This window comes from Onychostoma macrolepis, chromosome 01, assembly GCF_012432095.1.
Source record: "Onychostoma macrolepis isolate SWU-2019 chromosome 01, ASM1243209v1, whole genome shotgun sequence".
Taxonomy (NCBI): Eukaryota; Metazoa; Chordata; class Actinopteri; order Cypriniformes; family Cyprinidae; genus Onychostoma; species Onychostoma macrolepis.
Genome location: NC_081155.1, coordinates 5,651,807 through 5,671,533, shown reverse-complemented (window position 1 = coordinate 5,671,533; position 19,727 = coordinate 5,651,807). Strand labels below are relative to the sequence as shown.

At 35.5% G+C, this 19,727-nt stretch overlaps 1 protein-coding gene across 1 annotated transcript; it reads left to right on the top strand.

Moving 5' to 3' along the window:
- The first annotated feature begins 4,039 nt into the window (after positions 1–4,039).
- On the top strand, positions 4,040–18,164 carry LOC131538300 (uncharacterized). Its single transcript, XM_058772112.1, has 9 exons — positions 4,040–4,175; positions 4,788–4,962; positions 5,167–5,484; positions 7,083–7,397; positions 7,487–7,816; positions 15,758–15,862; positions 15,953–16,054; positions 16,209–16,252; positions 16,338–18,164. Exons 2-9 carry the CDS (start codon positions 4,923–4,925, stop codon positions 16,590–16,592), a joined length of 1,509 nt encoding a protein of 502 aa, XP_058628095.1. The 5' UTR covers positions 4,040–4,175; positions 4,788–4,922; the 3' UTR covers positions 16,593–18,164.
- The last annotated feature ends 1,563 nt before the right edge of the window (positions 18,165–19,727 follow it).

The following is a 19,727-nucleotide window of genomic DNA, read 5'->3' as shown; positions in this document are numbered from 1 at the left end:
TGATTGCCATAAAACATTTAAGTTTCATAAAACTAACAGTTATGAGTATTCTGAACTTATTTCAGTTAAGTTCACTAAATAAGATATATGCCCGATAAGTCACGGTAACTCAAACCGTTTGAGTAAACCAATTGCCTTAAAAACCCAAGTTGGGTTAACTCAAACCGTTTGAGGCAACTGATTGCCATGAAACATTTAAGTTTCATAAAACTAACAGTTATGAGTACTCTGAACTTATTTTAGTTGAGTTTACTAAAATAAGATATACATTGCAGTTAAGTAATTAAGTGATTAATTAAGTGCTGATTGAGCATTAGTGATGATGCTCAATCAGCTGCTCTTATTTAGCTGTTAACAAACAGAATCACTGAAGAAAAGAGAAACACAAGAACAACAACTGACTTCAGCCATAACCTTAGATGAAATCAACTGAAATAAAATACTTTAAATCTCTCAAAATCTGATTAAACAACCCCACAAACAGCATCACCAGCTCCACTTATTAATAACCAGACTGACTTTATTTCTGTCAGACATCTACAGAAGATCTTATTGAGAATGAATTAAGGATTTGATGTTGATTTATTGTTTCATTTGAAGTAACCATGTTAGAGATCAGTGTCTGCTTTACTTGGGCTCTTGACCCTTGACTTCTGTGTTAGTTGTTTTTTTTTTCTTTTCTCTGGCTGTTGTAACCATGTGTTTCTCAAAACATATTTGTTATAACTCAAAAGCCTAGAGGAAATGATCAAGTAGTTGGTTGTTATATGTTTATAGTGGCAATCAACTATTAATGAACTGATCTCATTGAGAGTCTAATCTCTTATTAAATGGATGTTGTATTGATTATAGCAAAAGTGATTCTAAGAGCCAGTGGTTCTGTGGCAGTTAGTTAACAGAAATGACTTTCTAAACAGTTTGTCCGCAAAAAGTTTTAATCTATGGTAGCAATTAGACTCACACAGACAGCAAGAATCAGCTTATGAACCTCAGCAATGGTGACCATTAAAAATAATATAATAATTTTGCAATGCATGCTGGTTACTAGCATATTACAAAACTCATCCATGGCTCCCAGCATGCATTGCCGCATGATTTTTTTAAATGTATTTTTTAATGGTCACCATTGTTGAGGTTCACAAGCTGATTCTTGATGTCTGTGTGAGTCTAACAGTTGCCATAGATTAAAACTTTTTGTGGACAAACTGTTTCGAAAGTCCTTCTTATAAACTGACTGTCGCAGAACCAGTGGCTCTTACACTCAAAAAAATGATTTGGTCTAATTTGCGCCAGTGTTCATGTGTTTCCACACTACAGAGTGTTCAAGTAGAATTGAAGCAGTGCTGGAGTTAAGGAGATAATTATGTGATGATTGATCATTAATGATGAACACCTGCTGTTATCAAGAAGAATCACCTAAGGAAAGAGAAACACAAGAACTACAACTGACTTCAGCCACAGCTGAAGATGAAATCAACTGAAAAAAGAAGACATTAAATCTCTCAAGATCTGATTAAACAGCATCAGACTGACCAGATTGACTTTATTTCTGCCAGACTTCTAGAGAAGCTCTTATTGAGAATTAACAGAGGTTTAGATGCTTTATTGTTTTGTTTGAAATCACCATCAAAGAGACCAGTGTTTCCTTTTGTTGGGCTCTGGGCTCTTGACCCTTGACATGTTGGTGTTAATATTACACTGGTTGCTTTAATTGTGTTTATATAGAACAAAAAAAAAAGAGTTGTGGGCAAATGATCCATCGATTTCATTTCAAGTCCAACATCTGATTGTATGGATGTAGTACTGCTTTAGATTTTTTATAAAGCTTCAGATGTAGTAGTCTTGTAAAATCAGATAATTTAAATAACTTACAAATCACTTTGTGCTCAAAAACTTTTCAGCTGTAACAACGCAAAGATCACAGACATCAAGAATCAGCGTATGAATCTCAACAATGGTTACAGTCAACAAAATGCTTCATGTTGCAATACAAGACTCTCCCATGTATCCCAGCATGCATTGCAGCATGAATAAACAACGCAGCTGAATTGTCTGATTATTTTCTTTTATTCTTACTATTTTATTTGACGTATGCTGTTATAGTTGTGACTTTTAGTAGCTTGTTTTGTGATGTTCAGAGTTTTATCTGAATATTTTCTTGACTGTCACCATTGTTGAGATTCATACACTGATTCTTGATGTCTGTGGTCTTTGTATTAATACAGATGAAAACTTTATGTGCACACGGTGATTTGTAAATTATTCAAATTATCTGATATTTACAATACTGCGAGATATGAAGCTACGAAAAAATCTAAAACAGTATAATGTCTATATAATCAGAAATTGGACTTGAAATGAGATCAGGGACCAGTGACAAGATCTACCCACAACTCTTTTTCACTTGGCTTCGCTGGTTAAGCTAAGTGTGTTTTAAATGATCACACAATTAAAGCAACCAGCGTAATATTAACACCAAAATGTCAAGGGTCAAGAGCCCAACAAAAGGAAACACTGGTCTCTTTGATGGTGATTTCAAACAAAACAATAAAGCATCTAAACCTCTGTTAATTCTCAATAAGAGCTTCTCTAGAAGTCTGACAGAAATAAAGTCAATCTGGTCAGTCTGATGCTGTTTAATCAGATCTTGAGAGATTTAATGTCTTCTTTTTTTTCAGTTGATTTCATCTTCAGCTGTGGCTGAAGTCAGTTGTAGTTCTTGTGTTTCTCTTTCCTTCGGTGATTCTTCTTGATAACAGCAGGTGTTCATCATTAATGATCAATCATCACATAATTATCTCCTTAACTCCAGCACTGCTTCAATTCTACTTGAACACTCTGTAGTGTGGAAACACATGAACACTGGCGCAAATTAGACCAAATCATTTTTTTGAGTGTAGAATTGCTTTTACTATAATTAATACAACATTCATTTAACCAGAGATTAGACACACAACGAGTCTACGTTCACTCTCAGTGAGATCAGTTCACTTACAGATGATTGTCATTATAAATATACGACAACCAACTACCGATCATTTCCTCTTGGCTTTGGAGTCATAACAAATATGTTCGAGGAACACATGATTACAACAACCAGAGAGAAAAAAAAAAAAAAAAAATCTAACACAGAAGTCAAGGATCAAGAGCCCAACTAAAGCAGACACTGATCTCTAACATGGTTACTTCAATTGAAAATAAATCAACATCTAAACCTTAGTTAATTCTCAATAAGATCTTCTGTAGATGTCTGACAGAAATAAAGTCAGTCTGGTTATTAATAAGTGGAGTTGGTGATGCTGTTTGTGGGGTTGTTTAATCAGATTTTGAGAGATTTCATCTAAGGCTATGGCTGAAGTCAGTTGTAGTAGTTCTTGTGTTTATCTTTTCTTCAGTGATTCTGTTTGTTAACAGCAGGTGTTCATCACTAATGCTCAATCAGCACTTAATTAATCACTTAACTGAACTCAACTGAAATAAGTTCAGTGCACTCATAATTGTTAGTTTTAAAAACTTAAATGTTTTAAGGCAATAAGTTTCATCAAATGGTTTGATTTACCCTAACGTATCGGGTTTTACAGTGTACAGAACAGTAGACTAATTGTGCTTTTTTTATTCAAGTGAATTAAATAATTAGATTATTTAAATTGATTAATAAGGAGCAGAGAAAAATAAAGAATAACAGTAAAATAAAGTATTGGAACTAATTTGAACTATTGGCAATCAGTTTAATTTTAAATTGTGTACACATTTCACTTTTAATCCTATTTTAATCCTTTTCTTGCAACATTTAGTATTGAATTACATGAATCACACACATATAGCCCTTATTTCAAATAGGCCTATTAAATGTTTAATTTTAATAACTTAAATTAACTTAAATTTAACAACAAATGTTTCAGCAAAGTGAACACTTTATCGTGCTCCCTCTTAATTCTGGTGAGTTCAGCTGGATCTGAACATGATCTGTGACTGATCAACACTAGATGAAGCTCTTTGACTCTCAATGCTGAAGACTTTCACACTTCACTAAATTTATTTGTGTCAGTCTTGTGGTTTGTGGTTCCAGCAGATTTTAATCTGATGTGTTTTATATGAGCCACTGTGGAGAGTAGATTCACTGAAGGAGAAAAAGAGTCTCTCAAACAAAGATACGATGGAAAACTCAACAGAGGGTGAGCTTTATGAATATGAATTTTCTCATATGATAAATAATGTTATTATGTTTAATTTATTATTATTATTATATTTACTAATGAAGTGGAAAGTGTCATTCAAACGGGAATACATAAATAATGTGTATAAAGTCTTAAATTTGTCTCCATGTTTAATGATGTTTGGATGATTATTAAAAATAGTTTAATTGATAGTCTCACCACTGCTATTTTCTTCATATAAGATGTGTTTGTCATTAAATTAAGATGAAGTATAATTACTAGCCACGTTTACATGTACACTTTTTTTGTCATTCTGTTTAAAATAATTCCGATTGAAAGATTTGGTGGACTGTTTACATGAGATGTTATCTAATCCGATATGGTGTTTACATGTGGTGTTGTGCACAATTCTGACCCCCTGCCAGATTATTACCCCCCTAGTCTTGGTGCCCTGCTGAAAAAAAACAATAGAACCCTGCCCAAAAAATAGTTTAAAAATAGTTTAATTGATAGTCTCACCGCTGCTATTTTCTTGTGCATCTATCAGATGTCATTGTCCAGAGTCTCACTTTCACTTCCCTCTTTATTAATCTCTTTCTCTCTCTCTCTCTCTCTCTCTCTCTCTCTCAGAGGAAGTGGGCGTCTCTTTGTCACATTCATCAGTTCATGTTAAGAAAGAAACACTGAAACTCATCTGAACACATATCGAGCTTAATAGGAACTGAATCTATAACAACAGAGAAAATCATTGAATAAGAGAGAAGAATGAAGATCATCTGGACTTTCACTCTGCTGATGATTCCTGGTGAGAATCTGAACTCACAGTAAATCACTAAAAACACTAAAAACCAGAGTCATTAACTTCAGCTCATGTTGTTAAATCGGCTTAAAAAAACAACAAAAAAAACAATCAGTTTAAAACTTTATCCATGTTTAGTCTCATCGATGTATTAAGTGTTTTTTTTTTTTGTTGTTGTTGTTGTTTTTTTTAAATGCTGGTTTGTTGTAGGTGTGTTGAGCTCCATCAGTGTGACGGGATATTCAGGAGGAGGAGTCAGCATCACATGCAGATATGATAGAAAATATACAGACAAAGTGAAGTATTTTTGTAAAGGAGAGTGGTCCACATGCTCTGACCTCATCAAGACTGATATTAAAAACAAATGGGTTTATTCTGTAAGATTCTCTCTGTATGACGACACAACAGCAGCAGTTTTCACTGTAATCTTCAGAGATCTGAGAGAACAGGATTCTGGCAGGTACTACTGTGCAGTTGAGAGATCAGGACAAGATCCTTACATTGAAGTGAAGCTGAAAGTTTTTACAGGTGAGTAACTGAGACTCTCAAACCTGTGATGATCTCCACAACATCACACACTCAACACTGACTGTAATTACTGTGGTTCACACATATAAGATGTGTTTGTCATTAAATTAAGATGAAGTATAATTACTAGCCACGTTTACATGTACACTTTTTTTGTCATTCCGTTTAAAATAATTTCGATTGAAAGATTTGGTGGACTGTTTACATGAGATGTTATCTAATCCGATATGGTGTTTACATGTGGTGTTGTGCACAATTCTGACCCCCTGCCAGATTATTACCCCCCTAGTCTTGGTGCCCTGCTGAAAAAAAAACAATAGAACCCTGCCCAAAACACAATAGAAAATGTAATGGTTTTAATGGTTATAATGGGAATTGTATTGGTTTTAATGGAAACTGTAATGGTGTCTACTGGTATGTGATGGATTCTATTGGTGGGATGTTAAATCCTTTTGGAAAAATGCCCAAAACATACTACAAAAATGAATTTTGTAATGGTTTTACTGGAAAAAGCTAATGGTTCATAATGGTATTTTAATGGAAACCATTGGAATTTCTGTGATGGTTTCTACTGGGCTTCTATTGTTTTTTTTTTAGCAGGGAGGTTTAGGGTTAGGTGTTGGGGAGGGGTTAGGATTAGGCAATCAGATAGCGATTTCAAAGAGAGGGGTAATAATTTGGCAGGGGGTCGAAAGTGGGCACAACACTGGTGCTTTCAATTTTGGGACACGCTAAGTAGCCTACATTACAACAAATACAAATCACCAGAGGAAAAAAACGCCCGTATTTGCGTTAATATTTTTAATAGCTGCTTGCACTTGCTTAGAATAAACGGCTAATATTTGAATCCCTTGCGTTCATTCGAGCGCTAGTCATGTGGCCAGAACACAAAATCATACTGTCTTTTATCGTACCACACACAGAACCAGCTTGATCGCAACGAGCTATCACATAACATTTCCAAGCGTGTTTTCGTGCACTATTGCATGAGCACTTATAAATTCAAGCAGATTGGAAATTATAACTCTGTAATAAATACAAATGACAAAGGCAAATTTTGGTCAAGTTGTTTATTTTCATTGAGCTATACTTTCTCTATCATCATTGTGTTGTTTCTAAGCTGAAAAGCAAAAAAAAAAGCATTTCATTCAGATCCGTTTTTCACTCCGGCCACGAGAGCAGATAGTTCACAACACAGCAAGCGTTCTCCATTCTAATGTGTTTTGTTTTTTTAACTGTATAATGGAAATTTTAACTTTATACCTCCACTTACCTAGTCTCTACTGTAGTGTCGTGTGTCCCCACAGAGTACTGTTACCGACATCACGTTAACGTTCTGACGACCCAACCTCTTGACGTAGAGGCAAAGTAATCGGTTTAACGCGTTTACATTAATTTTGTTCGGCTTATAGAAAGGTTTATCCCACCCCTCTCAAACCGATTACAATTTCATTTGGTTTGGACATTTTTATTCCGATTGAGGTGTTTATATGGAATATATTTTCATTCGGATTGGAGTTTTAAACCGATTACAATGCTCCATGTAAATGCACTGACGTTATTCTTTACACACTGATATCTGAGTTTGTGTTCAACAGGTCAAAAGATCAGTGCTGTGACGGGATATTTAGGAGGAAATATCATTATAAAATACAGATATGAGATGAAACATAAGAACCATGAGAAATACATCTGTAAAACTGGAGAACATCAATGCTTAACTCTAATAAACACTAATAGAGCAGCAGAATGGACACATGACCGATTCTCTGTTCATGACGACATAGCTGCTCGTCTCTTACATGTGTTTATCAGAGAACTGAATGTAAACGATTCTGGAGAATATAAGATTATAGTCAAAGTTTCTAAAGACTACAGTTTCTTCTTTATATTTCACCTGAACATCAGAGACGGTGAGCTGCTTTCATTCACTCATGCATTTGTTTCTGTAGTGAACTGATGAATCTGTTGTTTAATGTGAACTTGATTTGACCTCAAACAGCTGATTGTTGTGAGAAGAGCATCAGTCTATCAGCTGCTGCAGGAGCATCTGTGAACATCAGCTGCAAATACCCACAATCCCACAGTGCTGATGTGAAGTTTGTCTGCAGGAGATCTGGATCTGATCTCTGTGCTGAAGAGACGTCTGTGGAGGAGAGCAGAAGATGGAGCGCTGAGGGACAGATCCAGCTGTATGATGACAGAGAGCAGCAGCTCCTGACGGGAACCATCAGTCATGTGACTCGACAACATTCAGCTGAATACTGGTGTGGAGTTCAGTCTGATCAAGGACACAAGAGCTTCATCACACGAGTCCTCGTCAGCGTTACAGGTACAGATGACTTTCTCACTCATATTCATCAGAATGTAATCAAAATCACGGCTAGATTCCATTCAGCAGATCACTGTATACTGTGTTGCTTGACTGTGCAAAGAAAATTGCAGGTTTACATAGAGGGTTCACTCTAAAAAGGACTTGGGATTTGACTTGAGACTTGTTTGTGACTTGAAAGGAATGACTTGGTTCCTCCTCTGGTGAAATCAGCTGCTGAGTTAATGGATGGAATAAACATCCTTACGAAAATTAACCATGATTTTATTATAGTAACCATGTTTTTTTGGCTCAAGTCAAATCCCAAGTCCTCAAAGAGTTAAAATTAATGAGATAATTAAGTGACAAATTAAATGATGATTGTGCATTAGTGATGAACACCTGATGTTAACAAGCAGAATCACTGAAGAAAAGAGAAATACAAGAACTACAACTGACTTCAGCTACGTACAGCCTTGGATTGAATCAAGTGAATTTTTTTATTTTTTTTAAACCACGATGCCACAATAATTGTGGTCAGTGTTTGCTTTAGTTGGGCTCTTGACCCTTTTAATGATTCTAAATAATTTACTTTTAAGCATTTGCAATATTGTTTCACAACAAACATTTGTGCATTGCTGACTCAAACCTTGAAGTAGCAGATTAATTTATACTTTCTGCTTATAGCTCATGATGAATGAACATCATGAAGTTGTTTCGCTTTGGTTTATTGACTGACATTCAGCTACTACTATAGCTATAAAAAAAGATAAATACTGTTAAACAATTCCAATGTAATGCTTCAGTACTGAAAAAAAAGAAACAATTTTATAGGCTCAGGCTTTTAGACACGAACACTTATCACATGATCCTCAACAGTGGTGACTAATTATTCATGCTGCAGTGCATGATGGGAGTTCTTACTATGGTGTTACCCAACATGCATTGCAGCATGAAGCATTTTGTTGATTGTCACCATTGTTGAGATTCATATGCTGGTAAGTGATGTCTGTGTGTGTCTAAAAAGCACCTTAAAAAGCACTTTAAATGTTTTTATGCATTACTTGCATTTAAAATGTTTTCAATGTAACTTTTAGAGCAACACTTTATCTGCATGCTGTAGTTTCTCGGGGTTGATAATTTAAAACTTAAACATACAAAATATAACAATAATTTTGATTATAAGCAGGCCATGATGATTTTTTAATCATATGAAAACAGCCAATAGCTGTTCATTGTACAACAGCCCATGGAGTGTTACACAGAAAAATCTAACTCAGGAGTCATGGGTCAAGAGCCCAACTAAAGCAAACACTGATCTCCATGATGGTGGCATCATTTTAACCAATAAAACATCAACATCTGATCCTTTGTAATTCTCAATAACAGCAGGTGTTTATCACTAACGCACAATCATCATTTAATTAGTCACTTTTTGAGGACTTGGGATTTGACTTGAGCCAAAAAAACATGGTTACTATAATAAAACCATGGTTAATTTTCGTAAGGGATATGGCGGGACTTTTACTTTCTAACCCCTGGACTATCCACCACTGCCAACTGCTGGGTCAAAACAACCCATATTATATTTAACCCAGCATTTTTTAGAGTGTATTTTAGTGTAGAAGAGACATGATTTCTATTTGACAAAACAAAGCCACAAACCGCAGTTAAAAAGAGGAAGTGTCATTGCAAAAATGAGCTGCAGTTTATATTTCTTCAGTCTATGCAGTAAAAGGTGTTTTGTATACAGAGATGGGCACAATTACATCAAAAAGTATTTAGTTACAAACTACATATACTTGCTCATCAAATGTATTTAAATAAAATACGCAAATACTGCTGAGAAAAAATGTATTTGATTAACCTCTTAACTGTCACCGTCCACCCTGTGGGACGCCTACCTTTACTTCACTATTTTACAATTAAATCCTAATCTAATCATGACAAACTATATATCGTTGGAAAGGTCTAAGACTCCTAAATAGGTATTTTACCACTTTTCTGTTAAAAATTATGTAGGAAAAGTAATAGATTAATTTATGACCAGAGGTGTCAAATCCAGGGTCAGAAAGTAAAAGTCCTGCCATGTGTTTATTCCACCCATGAACTCAGCAGCTGATTTCACCAGAGGAGGAACCAAGTCATTCCTTTCAAGTCACAAGCAAGTTTCGAGTCAAATCCCAAGACCTCAACGAGTTGAGGTAATTAAGAGATAATTGAGAGACTAATTAAATGTTGATTGTGCATTAGTGATGAACACCTGCTGTTATTGAGAATTACAGAGGATCAGATGTTGATGTTTTATTGGTTAAAATGATGCCACCATCATGGAGATCAGTGTTTGCTTTAGTTGGGCTCTTGACCCTTTTAGTAACTGAGAATGGATTGCTTTTAAGCAATTGAAATATTGCTTCACAACAAACATTTGCACATTGCTGAATTAAAAGCTTGAGGAAGCAGATGAGCTTACACTTTTGGCTTTTATGTCACTTGAATGAACATCATGAAGGTGTCTCTCTTTGGTTTATTTACTGACGTTCAGCCGTTACAGAACTGCAGGAATTTACTATTAAACAAATGCCATCGTAATATTAAATATTGGAAAAATTAAGAATTATATTGCTCAGGCTTTTAGACATGAACACTTATCATACGATCCTCAACAGTGGTGACAATAATTATTCATACTGTGGTGTTACCCAGCATGCATTGCAGCATGAAGCATTTTGTTGATTGTCACCATTGTTGAGATTCATACGCTGGTTCTTGATGTCTGTGTGTGTCTGAGTAGGACTGGAGTTTAAATATTTAAATGCATTAGATTTAAAATTCTTTCTCTATAACTGCTACAGCAGTAAATTCATTGCGCACTGTGGTTTCACAGAGTTGTTTATTCAAAAGCAGAACATAAATTAAAAAAATGAAAAATGTTGTATGTGTATATATATATACACACAGTATATTGGATGCAAACAGGTAAGCACCTGATGATTACCTCATCATATGAAAACAACTAACAGTTGCTCACTGCACAGCACTGATCTCTCCGCTTTACAACAGCACATGCATTGCTACAGAGAGATCTAACACAGGAGTCAAGGGTCAAGAGCCCAACTAAAGCAAACACTGATCTACATGATGGTGGTATCATTTTAACCAATAAAACATCAACATCTGATCCTCTGTGATTCACAGTAACAGCAGGTGTTCATCACTAATGCACAATCATCATTTAATTAGTCTCTCAATTATCTCTTAATTACCTCAACTCATTGAGGTCTTGGGATTTGACTCGAAACTTGCTTGTGACTTGAAAGGAATGAGTTGGTTCCTCCTCTGGTGAAATCAGCTGCTGAGTTCATGGGTGGAATAAACACATGGCAGGACTTTTACTTTCTGACCCTGGATTTGACACCTCTGTTTATGACAAGAGTGCACCTGAAAAAAATCTACATCATGACATGAATTCTGACCTTTGTCACAGAAAGTCTTCTTAGTTGCCTTTTTCTCTATCACGAATTAGAAATCATAAGAAATTATTTATCAGTAGAAAACTTAAAATTTCAAAATTCATCCTTTGAAACCCATTTTAAAATCAGACATTGCATTACCATGTAAATGGTACATTAAAATCATGTTACAAAATATTTTCATTCATGAATTATAAAAAATTAAGTTTGGATAGTGCACTATAATGTCTCTGTTCAAAACTGTGGGTGACAGTTAAGGGGTTAAAATCAGACATTGCATTACCATGTAATTGCAATTTCAAGTTCAAGAGTAACTGTGCCGTTAGATAAACTTAAGAGAGAGAGAGAAGTGCTTTCCCCTCCTTGAACATGTATAAAACAACATATTCTCTTTCATGTACCCCCTTACACTACACAGCAAAATCCCCAGTGTTAATTTAACACTGAGTGTGGACTCACTGGACTCATATAAACACTGAAGCAGTGTTAAAAGTAACACTGAAGCAGTGTTAAAGTTAATGAGATAATTAGTTTAGTAATTGAGTGATGATTGAGCATTAGTGATGAACACCTGCTGTTAACAAACTGAGTCACTGAAAGAAAGAGAAAGAAGAACAGAAAAAAAAGAGACGAGACGAGCAGAAATACAAGAACTACAACTGACTTCAGCCACAGCCTTAGATGAAATCAACACAAGATAAAAGAAGACATTAAATCTCTGAAGATCTCAGCACAGGATGATTAAACAACTCCACAAACAGCATCACCAGCTTCACACGTTACTAACCAGACTGACGTTAGATGTTGATGTTTTAGTTTTGTTTGAGTTACCATTATCAAGGTCAGTGTTTGCTTTAGTTGGGCTCTTTGGTTGCTGTAACTGTGTGTTTGTTTAGACACATTTGTTTTGACAATAGGTTGAAGATGGTGTTTCAATAAAGAAATCATCAGCATCTAGTGACAACAACAGTATTAAGATTGATTTGAAAGGCACTAAAAGTATGACAAAGGCACATTATCATACAGACATCAAAAATCAGCGTATGAATCTCAACAATGGTGACAATCAACAGATTCAGATAAACACAACAATAGGAAATAGTAAGAATAAAAGAAAATACTAAGACAGCTGCATAATTTATTCATGTTGCATTGCATGCTGGGAGCCATGGATGAGTTTTGATTGGTGCTCCCAGAATGCACTGCAACATGGAGCTTTATGTTTACTGTCACCATTGTTGAGATTCATATGCTGATTCTTGAAGTCTGTTTGATAAAACAAAAATAAAAAAGATAATTATGAATTTTGTGGTAATAACAACAAAAAGAAAATAAGAGTGACAGGTGACAAACAGCTCAAAACATCAATAACACAACAATTGCAATTTAAGTATACATACATCTGAATCTCGCGATAATTAATGTAATTTTCGCCTACTCTTTTATGAATACTGAGGATTCAAACATACTTATTCGCTCGCCTACTGCTTTTTGCCTACTATATAGTATGGAAGTATGCTGTAAAAAGTGATCCACTATATTTACTCAATAAAATTGAGTAATCCACTATATTTACTCAATAAAATTGTCAACAGATTCCAAGCAATATTATTAATTAAATTCAACACATAAAAATTAATTAGAATTAATCAAATGAGATGATTACAAATTAACCATTCAAAATGAGTAAAATAGCACAACAAAATGAAGTAAAATTTAAACAAAAATATTGGTTTCATTGGACAAAAAACACTATGCTAATGATACTATGTTATGCATGCCAGGCCAGTAGTTGGCGATCAAGAAACACTGCGCAAAAACATAATATGCATGCACATGACGTCACCTTTTTCACAAATTCATGTTTTTGTTGTTTACATGGAGATGATACAGGCATCTTGTTCAAAAGCTTGTGTTTCCAGGCCCCGAAAACAGTTATTGAAGACACCTGATGTTAACACAGAATCACTGAAGGAGAAAATCTGAATTTTTAGGTTACCATTACGATGGTCAACGTTTGCTTTAGTTGGGCTCTTGATCCTTGATTCTTTAACATTAGATATTGTTTGGCTGCTGTTACAGAGTTAAACAACAGTTAGACAAGCCAAATGAAAAGGTGGTCTGGTGGTGTTGGTTATGTAGTGTCATCATCATTTGCCCTGAACCTCTGAATTAGATTTACTTTGATTACAGCAGTCCTGTAATTTTCTGAGATCTGAAATGTTCAGTATAATCCGAAAGATTTCTTAAATATTGTTCTTTCAGGCACACTCTGACATCAAGAATCAGAGTATGAATCTCAACAACGGTGATAAACAGCATATTCAGATAAACAGATCAACTCTGAACGTCACAAAACAAACTACTAAAAATATGCAATGCATGATGTGAGCTATTGATGAGTTTTGATTGGTGGTACCCAGAATGCACTGCAACATTTGATGGTCACCATTGTTGAGGTCCTCACGCTGAAACTTGATGTCTGTGTGCCTAGATGAAAGCTATTTTTATCATTTGATCATATACATAGCATCATCATTATGTTGAAAATTCCAGATATTACACTGTGCAATCACAGGATGGAAGAAATTGATACAGTAAATCCAACTCAGAGTTTCAGGTCAGATGATGATGTCAAAACATAACCAACACCACCCGATCACCTTCTCTCTTGCCTTGTCTTAACTGTTGTCTAACTCAGTTACAGCAGCCAAACAATATGTAGTGTTAAAGAATCAAGTGTCAAGAGCCCAACTAAAGCAAATATTGACCACCGTAATGGTGACCTAAAAATTCAGATTTTCTCCTTCAGTGATTCTGTTTGTTAACATCAGGTGTCTTCAATAACTGTTTTTGGGGCCTGGAAACACAAGCTTTTGAACAAGATGCCTGTATCATCTCCATGTAAACAACAAAAACATGAATTTGTGAAAAAGGTGACATCATGTGCATGCAAATTACGTTTTTGCGCAGTGTTTCTTGATCGCCAACTACTGGCCTGACATGCATAACATAGCATCATTAGCATAGTGTTTTTTGTCCAAAGAAACCAATATTTTTGTTTAAATTTTACTTAATTGTGCTATTTTTCTCATTTTTAAAGGTTAATTTGTAATCATCTCATTTGATTAATTCTAATTAATTTTTATGTGTTGAATTTAATTAATAATATTGCTTGGAATCTGTTGACACAATTTTATTGAGTAAATATAGTGGATTACTTTTTACAGTGTGCCATCTCGGACGCAGCCAGTCAAATGCTTTGTTTCTGAAGAATCAGCCGTTTGAATGAATCGGTTGGATCTCAATGACTTGCTCATTAACAGTCACTTGCTGTCACCTGCTTGCGGTTTTTCACATTTCCATTTTTTTTTTTCATGTTTTAAATCATTTCAAATATCAGTATTCAACATTTTATGTTAAAAATAAAGCATTATTTACGCATTTGTAACTGCAGGTTAAATGCATTCATGTCCCCTCTGAGTTACATTAAACTGTAAATGCCATTTCAGATGCAGATTCCAGAAATGTCTTCTTATGTTGGAATGAAAGACACAAAAGCCTCGTTCAGACTGTCAGCCCAAATCAGATTTTTGTGCAAATCCAATTGAAATCTGATCATATTTAGATAGTCTGAACGAAGTACGGGATGAAGTGCTTCTTATTCTTACCCAAAGATACAAAATGGAAGAAAGAGTTAAAACTGAACACAATCTTGCTACTCAAGCTATGTATAAACATTTTTTTAAATATATTTATTTATTTGCTCCTTTTCCATTTTGCATTTACTTGTACTTTTACTTTCAATACTTAAGTACAATAAATATCACATACTTTAAGACTTTTACTCAAGTAATATTCTAAATGGTGACTTCAGCTTCTACCAAAGTCATTTTCTGGTAAGATATCTGTACTTTTACTTAAGTATGGCTTTCAGGTAATTTATCCACCACTGCGTAATGATTTACATGTAATTTACTTGGGAAAGGCTACAGCAGTGTGTGAGTGCAGGAACTGGACATCTAGAGTCTGAAAGTGTGTGGTCATTTGGTATTGCAGCAATGTTTGGTGTGGCACAATTAGTGTGCTCATTTGTCCTCAGTATTACTACAGTGCTAGTGTTGTCATTTGCATGTGCAAGTGCAGTTTTGAGTATTGCTGAGAGTTTACCTTACCACACTTGTGCTACGGTTAAAACTGCAGTTAAAGAAGCTTGCAGATGAACTGAAATGGTTTTTGTCTTTCACTTGTGCTGTTTTGTATTCTTCAATATGTGCTTATTTCGCTCATGTGCTTACTTCTAAGTGCCTAAAACTTAAACTAACAGCTTGTAGTTTTGTTTTCTGAGTGTCTGTGCTTCAGCAAACATGAATTCTGGGTAGAGGACACGTGAATGACATCAGTAGCAATGAGACACATGATTTCAAGATCTGTGCGTTTAAAAAAAACAGTTTGTTTATCTCTTCTCCATGTTATTATTGTTTTACAGATGTTCCAAAAACAACGTCATCGATACCACCTTTATTATCAACTGCTTCTGTTTTCAAAACATCCACATCTAACTTCACATCAGAGTCTCCTAACATATTAGAAGGTGCCTGTGTGCTAAAATATAAACATATGAACTGATATCCAGCTCAGACTGATTCAGAATAATTCATTATTTCCTATTCTGTGTTTTCAGGCTCTTCTTTGATCATTCCTCTGGTTCTGGTTCTGGTTCTTCTGGTTCTGATCATCATTGGTCTCATATTACTGTTTCTCTATAAGAAGCATCAGTCTAGGGGTAAAACTCCTTTAGATACAGAAACTCCTATTCATATCAAGTTTAAAATGAAGATTTGTTTTCCACCTAATGGCTACAAACACAAAATGCATTTGATGATGTGTGAAAACATTTGTGATATGATGTCATTCATTTAAGACTCTTGATTTGGCAGGCAGTGATTCGTCATCTCAGACTGGAGCAGGAAAACATGAACCGGTTAGTCCAGTTACTGTAGAAAATAATATGTTGAATAAATTCTAATGTCTTACATCATGACAATAATTTCTCTGTCTCTCTGCAGGTTTCTCACACTGATTGTGATTATGATGAGATTAAAGTCACTCACAGACAAGTACCCACAAACCCCTCTGATTCTTATGTTTACGCTACAGTTCAGGAAGCCACTGGAGACCCTCAGATCTTGATCACATCTGCTGAGGATCTGAATTACGCCGTAGTGAATTTTCGCAAGAAAGCAGACTGTCCTGACAGAGACAGATTGAGGAATAATCAGGATTACAGTGAATACGCTGCTGTCAATCATCTCTCTGCCTGACCTGATTTTTTTACATAATACTTGCAATGCCTTATGCATCTGAAGCAACTTACAATACATTACACCTACTGAATACACTGAGCTAGTATATATTTTAGAATCTTAAAAAAACTATAGAAATGAAACAAGTGGGTTAACCAAAAAAAAAAAAAAAATAAAAAAATTATAATTTAAGCCTTTCACCAGGCTCCCGACAGGAGGGGCGCTGAAACAGCCACTATTTTCCCTTTGGTCACTTTGTTCCCGTTTTGGACATTTTAAGCTGATTTTCTGTTAAATAAAAGTCTCTCCGAGGCCTGACCCCACACCCACTGTATCAGTCGCTTGCTCTTCCCGCCGCACTGTATAACTTTACAACAGCAACCCTGCTTTAACAAAAAAGCAAAACATCAAGATTTATTTGACATCAAAACAAAAATGTCAAAAAAGCTCTCTAATCGCTCTCGTGGTACTTTGATGTCATACACAGAACAGATTGTGCAGAGCTGCTTCAAGTCAAACACCTACTGTGTTTTGTTAGGAGTTGCATAACAGTTCTTCTGTGGCTTTATATGATAGGTCTGGCAGGAATTGTGGATGAGGGGAGTGAATGTACAGTGCTATCTTCCATCCTCAATACCACGACTCAGGTGAGACCCTTGACCAAGGCACCGAACCCTCAACTGCTCCCCAGGCGCCGCAGCAAAATGGCTGCCCACTGCTCCGGGTGTGGCCCCCGGGGCCACCAGAGGGCCCCCAAGAGTAGGCCCCCTACATGTTTATTTTATTTTATTTTAATTTGTGATATTATGTCAATGGACAATGGTAATAATACGAAAGCTCAATATTAAATAATTAAATAATCTATATAATTTTATTATTTCCATAGCGACATGTCATGCAGGCACAATAATGACCATGTTATATGTAATATGCGCTGGATGCTGCTGTGTAGATCTGTCGGATTAACATCACATAAATTCACCTATTTCTCAGAATATACATTAAAGTAAGTGACCAGTTAGCTGGGAGAAAAACAGAGTAAACTTTATAGTAACCTACACAATGTGTATTTGATAGGAATAAAACACGTCGTCAGGGGCGGATTGGCCATCTGGCAATTCTGGCAAATACCAGAGGGGCCGGGTCAGATTTTTAAAAAATATATAAATAAAATTGTTTTTAAGGGCCATTGTTTTTACTCGGCACAGGACAGGGTTTTATCGCTTGCATGATTTCACTATGGTTAATAATAATATTAATAATAATAAACGTTAAAGGGATAGTTCACCCAAAAATTTAAATTAGCCAAAGATTTGCTCACCTTCAGGTCATCCTAGGCGTGTCTGACATTCCTCTTTCAAATGAACACATTCATTATATTCAACATTGTCCTGTCTGTTCCAATCTGTATAATTGCAGTGAATGGTGCCCCTGTTTCTGAATCCGAAATAAAAGTACCCTTCTATCGCAAAACTACTCCACACGGCTCCGGGGTGTTAATAAAGGACTTCTGAAGCGAAACGATGTGTTAGTTTAAGAAAAATGTTGATTCTTAAAACTTTATCAACCGTTTAGTCCAGCTTCCGGTCTCTCAAGCAGGCGCGGTCCCGACAAGGCGGTTGAGCGTATGACGTAGAGGCCGCAAAATACGCAACGTAAGCTCCGGGGAGAAGCGCGCAAAAATATCAGTTTCCTCTTGCCTTATATCGAAATCCTCCGACATTTTTCACTTGAATCTTTGTTTTAATAGTTAGTGACAGGTATTTTGTTTTCCTTTCTCCTCTGTGCTTCCGTGTTCGTCACTCTCTCCCAGGAGCTCACTCTCGCGAGACTACGCGCTTCTCCCCGGAGCTTACGTTGCGCAATTCTGCACAATCTGCAGCTGTTACCTGCATGGATGGGATGCATTTTTAATCGGGACCACATTTTAAATATTTGTTGTATTTCCCATTTTTAACTAAATTAACTATTTCTTTTTTTAAATGTCATAAATTATATATGACTGGGATATTTAATATATAGACTATGAATGATAAATTATTAAATAGCATTATGTATCATCTTAATATTCTAATAATAAATCATTTATAATCTTAATACCAATCTAAACTAATGATGTCTAATAAAAAAAATATATATAAGAATTATCTGTCTACCAAGCTCTGATCAGGTATGGAATATTATATTAATATATATTAATACTATTATCTAAATAAAACAAATATGTCTATACAAACCCTTTAGCAACACAGTCCACTGTCAGCAACTGAAAATGCTTTTCGGCATACTTCTTATACACTTACTGGACGGATCCATTGATACCTTATTCGGCCTCATATTAGGACAGCCAGTTATTTTAAACTGGCAGACGTGAGATCCATGTTTAAAAAACAAACAAACAAAAAAAACAAAACGTGTGGGTTTAAGGTGCGTGATCTGGGGCCAGTTGCGTAAACTTAGCCTCTATGTTAAGACAGTGTCTTAAGAACACTGTCTACATTTTTATGTAACCGAATAAAAAAATAAATAAATATGACCAATCTTAAAGAAAAAAACTAAATAAATAGCTGACTAACTTTTAAGACTAGTCTTAACCTTTAATGTGTAGGCCTGTGTAAAACTTTGTTTGGATCGTGATTAAATGCAGTGGTTGCCTAAAAAAAAAAAAAACACAGACCAGATTCAGCCATGCAGGATGCTGGTTGGCCGGTGCGGTAATAATTGTCCCACCCCTCCAACACTCTGATTGGACAGCAGGGTAAGAAGTGATGAGCACTGCATTTTCCCTAAAGTTGAAAATTGTTCAACTTTCACCTTTTGGAATTAAAAAAGAAAAGTGCTCAGTGTAAAATAGATGCTCAGTGCCTCGTTATGCTGATGGCATTTTTAAATACGTGGCTCTCCCATTGAAAGCAATTGCAAAAATGTTCTGGCCTTAGGGGAAAAATGCTTTGGAGGAAACAGCATTACTGCTGTACAGAAGTGCTTGTGTGAGTGAGTCACGTAACTTCTAGATCTAGATATCCATCATGGGGCGACAGACAGGAAAAACATTATGACATTTGTAAATGAAAACTGTGAACATGATTAGTTTTATATCTTCATTATTCTTAATAACTATATTTATTTGAAATGAACTTCTGAACACCTCTG

Bases quoted from the DNA above. Each gene is read 5' to 3' on its own strand.
- LOC131538300 (XM_058772112.1), top strand. From the start codon at position 4,923: ATGAAGATCATCTGGACTTTCACTCTGCTGATGATTCCTG. The intron at 4,963-5,166 runs GTGAGAATCTGA...GGTTTGTTGTAG, and splicing joins CACTCTGCTGATGATTCCTG to GTGTGTTGAGCTCCATCAGT. The intron at 5,485-7,082 runs GTGAGTAACTGA...TGTGTTCAACAG, and splicing joins GAAGCTGAAAGTTTTTACAG to GTCAAAAGATCAGTGCTGTG.